We start from the raw sequence: 8,167 nt of genomic DNA, 5'->3' as shown, positions 1-8,167 counted from the left end.
TCAACAGAAAATTGCAAATGTAGGATGTATTCTTTGCACGTACCATATTTGTTCATCTTTCTTTGGCCAATAGTCCTGGCTCATTTTTGTCTACATGCTTCCCTTTCTAAGGATGATCTTTCAAAATATTTTCGAGAATACTTCTGGTATAAACGCCATTAAAAAAAAACATCTATGGCATCACTCAAAGCGAACTAGTTATCTAAATGTTTTCAAAGTACCTCACAGCAACAAGAAATCGTAGGCTTTTGATATATTGTTTCGCGGTTTCGAAAAAAAAACAAAGGGAGATGAGTATTCAAATGGAATATATAAGCTAATATATGTGAAATAGTATTTATCATTTGAAGCACTATATCATAAGAATTGCGTTTCAATAAAACACGTCCAATTAAAACAATAAAGAAAGGTGGCCTTTTCCTGTCTTGCCCTTCATTCTAGATAGTCCAAGCATTTTTATCAACCAATTATATTAGCAATCTTTATTTCACCGAGGTTGCTATGCGGTATGTTGTTTCGTGCAAAGAGGAGCAAAAAGCTATCTCGATATTTCTCAATAAAAAAAAGAAAAGCAGGATATCGGGATTTTCCATCATTTCTTGACCTTTGGGAAACGATGTTCCAAGGTACTGCTTTAATCGAGGAGAAACTGCGCGCACGCAATCTTTTTTTTTTTTTTTTTTTGAGGAAGCTTATAAGGTCAAAGGCTGTTTTTTGGGTTACATAGGCCTAAATACTATCGAAGTGGCGTCGGCCAGCCGAATAAATTGCGAAAAAGAACATTATAAGATAAAGTGGATTGATGTGGATTAATGTGTATTGTATGACGGCAAGGTTATTGCGTAACTTTTATAGATCTTCTGTTTGGATGTCCAAAAGACGAATTATCGACGAAATGGCGTTCTGGGTTCGAACAGTGAACAAGCAGGACAAATGTTTTTAAGGAAGTTAAAATCTTCATAGGTAATGTTAGAGAAATGTTTTCTGGTCGCTGCGCAATGGCATTCTGGTTGATAGTGCGATGCATCATGGTAAAAAGCCAGCAAGGACAAAAAAAATCAAGAACTTGTTTCAAATTCTGATTATGTTATATGTTGCTGCTTGCTCGCTGAACTCGCTCCGCAGTGATAAAAGAATGCGAGGAACACACATGCAGGCTCCTGTAAGAACTATATTTACACCGTTGAAACGCGGCTGAATTTTTGTTGCAAATGTTGACTGTGGTGGCAAACAAATTTACATCAAAGCTGTAAATAAGCGTCACGAATAGTCCCCTAGCTTTTCGTGTCACGTCTTGAGTGACAATAAACGTCACAAAGTTTCCCTGAAATTCTTCTGTCGTGTAAAGACAAACAGCTGGATTTACAAAGTCGTAGGACATGAACCAATTTTACGTTGTATTTGTTCTATAAGCCTTTAATAAATTTGAAACTTTAACTTGAAACCAAATTTCCACCAATGGCTCTTTCTTGAAGCTTGGTTGTTCGTTAAAGACACAAACGCAGGCAATAACCACATAAATAAATAGTCATACCAGAAGTCTACGAATGCTTAGCACTTGTTAAATGCTGAAACTATTCTTTGTAGTGACGTGCATCAAGAGTGAATTCAATAAGAGCCGGTTGTTATGGCATAGGAGGGCTTCCCCGACGGAGTCACAAATGGGTCTACTTTTACAATACCCGTTCCCGCGAAAATCAGTTGTCATGTCCCTCAAAAAACATGGCAGAAGCAATCACGAGTGACATGGCTTCTTCTGATTGGTTAAAATTGGCTGCCCTTTGTTTTTTTCGCGCGCAAAGTGTACCTAAAAATAAATTCATATGTGATTGTGCTGGGGCAAATTGCTGGGGCAAGGCCGCAAAGTCTTCTGTAATTCACTCTTGCGCGCATTCATGCTATTCCTATTCCATGCTGGCTCCTATTCATAATCCGGATTAGCTGGATTACCCTAACCTAAAAGTAAAGCTAACTCATCTCGGAGAGAACTGAAATGATAAGACAGTAGTGAACCGTGGAGTACAGGATAGGGTCGCTATTTTTGAATTCACAGAAGGCTCTTTTCAAGGACGCACGGTTAGTTTTAACAACAAAACGTGAAATGAACCGTCTAAGAGCTCTACAGCATGCGCCTAAGAATGCCTCCTGTTCGGACGTCCTCGGAAACATTCTACTCTTTCTATTTGATATAAATATGTCTTCACCGGAATTCACGTCATAGAGTCAGAATGGGCGTCTTTTTCTCTGCGACCGACAGAGTCTCCGTTCAGCACTTATCCGTCGCATTGGCACCAAGACATGAGAGACAAGTTGAAGTCAAGGTGGTTGTTTCCGTGTGCGAAAAAATTTCATTCGTTCTTCTGCCACTTTCGTTCCCCGCTAAAAGCTGAGGAGTCTACCACATTTTTCAATTCTTCTGGTCTGATATAATAAATCAGTTCATCTTCTTGAGTGTAAAAATCATCCATATCTATGTTGCCAAAAATAGCCTCTCTTCCAAATTTTTCCGTCGTCGAAACTTTCTTCTCCTTTTTTCGATCACTTTCGTCGGCCTCTCTTCCTAACATTTTCTCTTTATGAGAAATACAATGAAAGTATGAAAATTTGTTCAAGTTACTTATATTTTGAGACAAAAAAGAGTGGCTTAAGGGCAAGGACCTGAATCTTGCCAGCGTCAAGGCTCTGTCGTACGCAATCTTATGAAGCTCCATGCAACTGTGGTCCACCTCTTTTTCGACTTTTTCCAACTTTGACCGGGTTTTTGGTGGCAGCTTTGCCCTTAGCTCAGAGGTTTTTAAAAGTCTGGGGAGTCTTTTGTTGTATTCGTGAGTCTTCTGCTTTGGAGCATGCTTACAATCTTTGTTTTGGTGCTTTAAATTCTCCTCTGATGTTGATGAGAGAAACTGGTCCCCATTACCCGAGAAAGAAATATTTTTCTCGTCGGCTGCGTCAACCTGCGCTTCCATGTCGCTATCGGAAGTGAAATCACTGCTGTAATCATCATATACTGAAGTTTCTCGCGAAATGGGTTGCAATTGCGGGCCAGATAACACATCATTATCTATCATTGAGCCCTTTTCACTAAAACTACTTTTTATGTGTTCCACTGAAGTTTTCTCTCCTGTCACAGCACTTCTCCGGTGCGGGCGTTTGTCCCGGAACTCCTCGAAACTAAAATTAATATCACTAGCATCCAGCCCTCCGAATTCGTCTCTATAGTCTCTTTGTTTTGACCGCGCAGAAGGCTTAGAATCAATGAGGTCTAAATCCGATTTAGACACGTGATCACCAAACACCACCTTTCGCTGCGTTTTTGAAGCCGAATACGCTTCGCGCTTCTCTCCTTCTTCGCTTTCACTCTCCACATCTGTGCCTTCCTCTGCAATACTTTTCGTCTTGTCTGTGTTAAAATTGCAAGAGTATTCTTTGTACTTTGTGTCAAAGCTCAGATCTTTGATGTCTTGGGACGTTTTGTTGATGAATTGTTGGAATTCGAGGAGATCATCTGTTTCTCCATTTGTGTTTGCGAAGTCAAAGTTCAGGGGACTGTCTCCTGCTTCTGCTCGCATTTTCATAAGTAAACGATCATTGTATACACGTTCGCTCATTAAGTAGTAGCTTTCACGCCTCTTGGGAGCCCATCGTACCTGCAAAATGAAAACCTGCGACAGTTAGAATAAGCTCAAAATTAAAGACGAAAAGGATGATTCACCTAATGGTCTACATCAGACAAAATGCCAATCTTAGGCAGTTTTTTATTAGCCTCCGTCAACACAAGTCAGGTTTTAGAGGGCAAAATTTATCTTAATTAACTCATATTCTACACGTATCTTTTCATTCTTAAGTATATGACTGGTGTAGTTGATAAAGTCCAAGCATTTGCACCAGCAAGGTAAGCGTTGGGGTTGGTGCTATTTTTAGGTTTGAGGGAATTGCAGCCGTTAATCTTTTAACTTGAACAGAGGTTAAAGGACACCTTGTGAGATAAATTGTCTATATTCCTAGACATGAATGATGTCGATGCGAGGATGACGTGATATTGCTGGCGTCAGATTGAAGTTTCTCGCATTTTTGTCTCGCGGTCTTCTTGTGTTTTGACTTAATTTTGACCCCTCTGCCTTTTTGTTATTGTAAAAAACAAATTGATGTCAGTTTTTCATGCGTCTGTCCTGTTATTGACAATGAATTTCGTCATAACATTGTCAAAGTAGTCTGCGGATCCACTCAGCTATCGCCTCATGGATCCACAGCTACTTTGACAATGTTATGACGAAATTCATGATCAATAACAGGACAGACGCATGAAAAACTGATATCAATTTGTTAAATTTACTTCATAAGTTGCACGCAGAGTCCATAACCCCGAATAGTCCCACAATGCCACACTCGTAACAGTCTCCCTAAATTTTTTGGAGACGGCAATTGCAGCGTGTAAGAAAAGTGTATGTTATTTTTTTATAACACTTCTATTGAGTGTACATCTGATATAGGTCCGCTCTAACTGTTTTTAACACCTGTTAAAAATTCATTCAACTGCGCGTTGAACGCAGCACAAATGTGTAATTACATCAAACTATGCCGTTCAGTAATGTTGAAAAACACGCTGAAACCGTTTGATTGCGCCATGATAGTGTACAAGTCATCACCAAGACGTACCAAGATTGGCAGTTTATGTGCACCTCGTTCTCGTGCTCCGAATAGCAACGCCGCGCATCTCCTCTGGTTGTGCCGAAGTTCGTTTAAATCATATCGCGGCTGAGTTCCTGTCATTGGTATGTCCAGTTTCTTCGCCTTTGGCATGATTGTCTTTTGTCCTAAAGCATTTTTCTTCTGTTTGGTCAAAAGATCGGCATAACGCTGTCGCTCGAGACTCAATGCGGCTTCAACTTTCTGAGGATGACAATTATAAAATCATGGGAGAAAAACATATAATAAACAGTGTCAACTGTAGTTATAGCTGCGGCACTAAATGGGGACATTGTACGATATCAAGTCAAATCAAATCAAGTCAAGTCAATTCATAGGTTAGTTTTTCGGAGAGGGGAAAAACCAGAAAAGAGAAGCCTCTCGGAAAGGAGTAGAGAACCATCAAGCTCAACCCCCATAGTGACGCTGAGTAGGAGAATCGAACACGGGGCACACTGCATGGTGGGAAGCGACTAGTCTGCCTACTAATTTAAAGGAATTTTTTCGCGGTTTACTGAATATGGGGGAAAAGCAGATCTTAGCAAGTGTTATTGAAATCCAAAAAGAAAATTGGGGGTAACCACGCATTTTTCGGAGACAATTAATCAACAATATTTGTAAAAAGCTTTAAAATACAAAGCAATGTATGGCGTTTTTTTCTAAATTGAAGCTTAATTATCTCTGAAAAATGAGTGGTTACCCCAATTTTCTCTTTGGATTCCGAGGGCACTTGCTAAGTTCTGCTTTCTCCGCATAAGCACCACCCGTAGGAAATCTGAGTATCTCGAGATGCGCAGAACGTATGCGCAATAACAATAGTAGGACGAGTAGATGACGTTAACATTATGACGTACCTTCCTGTAATGTTCGCCATAAGTCATCTGCGCATATTTGGCGTCTAATGTTGAGCTTAGGTTTCCAAGTATGTGATGACCTGAGGAAAAATGACGGCCCTGCGAAAAAAAGACGAAATACCCAGGCTTCTGAGTGATCTTTCATATAATCTTTTCTAGTCCTCATCATCGGACACAAACCGACAGCCTCGTTAATGGCCAAATTAATTGAATTGATCTCTTCCTCGCCGAAGCAGCTATTTTTTTAGTTAGAAAGTTTTCTTTCTCTGCCTTATCATTTGAAAGCACCCAGTTTTCCTTCATGAATGAGAAAAAATACTTCATAGCACCTGGACAAACGGGAAATGTGTGGTGTTTAAACAACATCAAACATTGTTTGGTGACCAAACATGCTGATATTGAAGTGAGTGGTCCAGATCTAACTCAGATCAAACTCCACAAGCAAAGAATTATAGGTCACGAATACGTAAAAAACACGGGGATACACAACCACTGAGCAAGCGTGGTACGTATGCACTTGCCAAACATGTTTGATCGAATGTTTGATGGCCTTCAAAATTTTATCAAACACGACTAAACACGATCAAACAGCACCAAACAAGGTGGCCAAACGGTAAAAAATGGTTGGTCACGAGGTCCTTAGATTTCATCGCAAACGGTCCAGTTTTAATGAACTCAAATAAGCAATAATTATAAAGAAGTTTGATAAGGGTTAAATTTCTATGTAATTAAGTCTGCTTCGAGTTTTGGGCAATAATCTGCAAAAAGAAATTTTATTTTTTGTAACACGCAAATTCGCTTGATGACGGAATGTGCCAAACAAAAATAGTACTCAGATTGAATCTCTTTAAAAATTTTAAGATGTAAGATATAAGATGTCGTTGATGCTTGCATGGTTATCTGACGAATTATTCAAATGGTGTTGAACGAGAGCAACTTCGTTGATCTTGCAATCTTGCAATAAACCGTGATGATGCGTAGCTTCAGTTCTTGGCATTTAATTTCACTGAGTTTAGACAGAATAAGGAAAAATTCTCATTGATTTATTACTTAACAAAGGTTTTAAAACTTTCAAATAGCCCTTTGATACCAAAACAAAACTAGAAATTCTGTGTTAGCACTTCGCGTTGTTAAGTGAGTCACTGCAGTACCTACACAAAAGCGAGTACTTAATGTTTACACTCACCGGTCGAGACTTCGGTACTGGCACAAAATCATCCAAACGAACCCTGTCCACTTTCCACAACATCGTGAGCCGACCGTTATTGAGGGAAATTCAGGAGCGAACCACTTATGGTATTTCAAAGAGGAGACAAAAGTTCTTGGATCAAGACGTGTCCGAATTCATGGGCTAAGTTCCCTTAATCCTCGAGCTTTAATGAAGTATATTTTATTGTTTCGAGGATTAAGTAATCCCGCCGGACACTGGAAAGACGACCTCATCACTTTCGTTTTATGAATAACATCACATACGCTTTCCCTTGTAATCCGAAAGTAGCTTGCTTTTGGGATATTATGTAATTTACTAAAATTCTTCAAGTCAGGCTCATTAGACTGTTTGACAATACTTCCATGAAAAATTGAAAAAAGAAAAACTCGAGCAAGTTTCAATGTTTCAGTACACTCATTTCGAATCTGTATTGTAAGTGTAGAGAACAAGGAGATTTTTTTAAAGTGTACACGTGGTAATGTACAGGCCTATAAGAGTTTAAAACTGATACAAGAAGCTGATGAAAGGTTCTTTTAGAAACTAAAGTATTGCCATTTAGTTCCCGACTTGCTTAATTGTTGTAACACCATGTTCCAACTAAACCTTGGGAGACTTGAAGGAGTAGATAATTTGAAAACACTTCTTATTTATGAAAGGACTTTTGCCCGTTCCAACTAGTTATGCCTTACTGCAGCTTTCATGGAAGAACATCAGTTATTTCAACTGATAAGAATTTATTATAAAGACAATTTACTCGTGATTTTCAGTCCTGCAAGACCCGGAATAGTTGAATCTAATTTAGCATAGTTATAAACTTCTGCTCAGACATGACACTAGAAAGGAGCTCGAAACCGCCTACCATATTAAATTTGCTCTTTCGTGTTGAATATCGAAGAGTGTGATCCCAAAATTTCTTTGACGATCACTACCTATAGGAACGTGACAAGAAACTATAGACATTGAAGAGATCATTTAACGATCTGATCTCTCTCAAATTTTACTGATTTTAAACCCTTTTCGGCTCTTTTGTGTTTTATTCTTCTAACCTTTGTTGTCGAGAACAAGAATTTACAGGAAAAAGCTTTCAATGAACGAAAATAAAAATAATTTTTCGTTGTAAGTCCCCCAAGTTATACTGAGGCCTCGTCCCAGACTATGCCGGATAAATTTGAAAACGCAACTTTAGGTGCACAAAACGGAACAAAAGTTTTTCGTCCACACTACAGCGTTTTATCGGCGGCACAATTGCTTAATCTCGCTTTGAGCATGCTCACAGTAAGTAGACATTCGAAAATTTCTCTCCATTCTTCAGCGAGACAAATTCGTTAACAAAGTTTCTCACCACGCAATCGTTCTGCCAGGTCGAGTCCAGAAGCGTCTCTGCTTGTAAGGTTAAGAGCGTCGCGTAGCTTTCCTA

At 39.2% G+C, this 8,167-nt stretch overlaps 1 protein-coding gene across 1 annotated transcript; it reads right to left on the bottom strand.

Annotated features, from left to right (window-relative positions):
- Positions 1 to 649: 649 nt before the first annotated feature.
- Positions 650 to 8,152, bottom strand: LOC138053230 (uncharacterized). The gene is made up of 4 exons (XM_068899889.1): positions 8,093 to 8,152; positions 5,541 to 5,639; positions 4,657 to 4,890; positions 650 to 3,647 (listed from the first exon to the last, which is right to left on the bottom strand). Exons 2-4 carry the CDS (start codon positions 5,565 to 5,567, stop codon positions 2,349 to 2,351), a joined length of 1,560 nt encoding a protein of 519 aa, XP_068755990.1. The 5' UTR covers positions 5,568 to 5,639; positions 8,093 to 8,152; the 3' UTR covers positions 650 to 2,348.
- Between the last annotated feature and the right edge of the window lie 15 nt (positions 8,153 to 8,167).

This window comes from Montipora capricornis, chromosome 1, assembly GCF_036669925.1.
Source record: "Montipora capricornis isolate CH-2021 chromosome 1, ASM3666992v2, whole genome shotgun sequence".
Lineage (NCBI taxonomy): Eukaryota > Metazoa > Cnidaria > Anthozoa > Scleractinia > Acroporidae > Montipora > Montipora capricornis.
The sequence above is the reverse complement of the archived record's forward strand: the minus strand, read 5'-3'. Positions and strand labels throughout refer to the sequence as shown.

Bases quoted from the DNA above. Each gene is read 5' to 3' on its own strand.
- LOC138053230 (XM_068899889.1), bottom strand. From the start codon at position 5,567: ATGACTTATGGCGAACATTACAGGAAG. The intron at 4,891-5,540 runs GTACGTCATAAT...TGTCATCCTCAG, and splicing joins ATGGCGAACATTACAGGAAG to AAAGTTGAAGCCGCATTGAG. The intron at 3,648-4,656 runs GTACGTCTTGGT...TTCATTTTGCAG, and splicing joins CACATAAACTGCCAATCTTG to GTACGATGGGCTCCCAAGAG.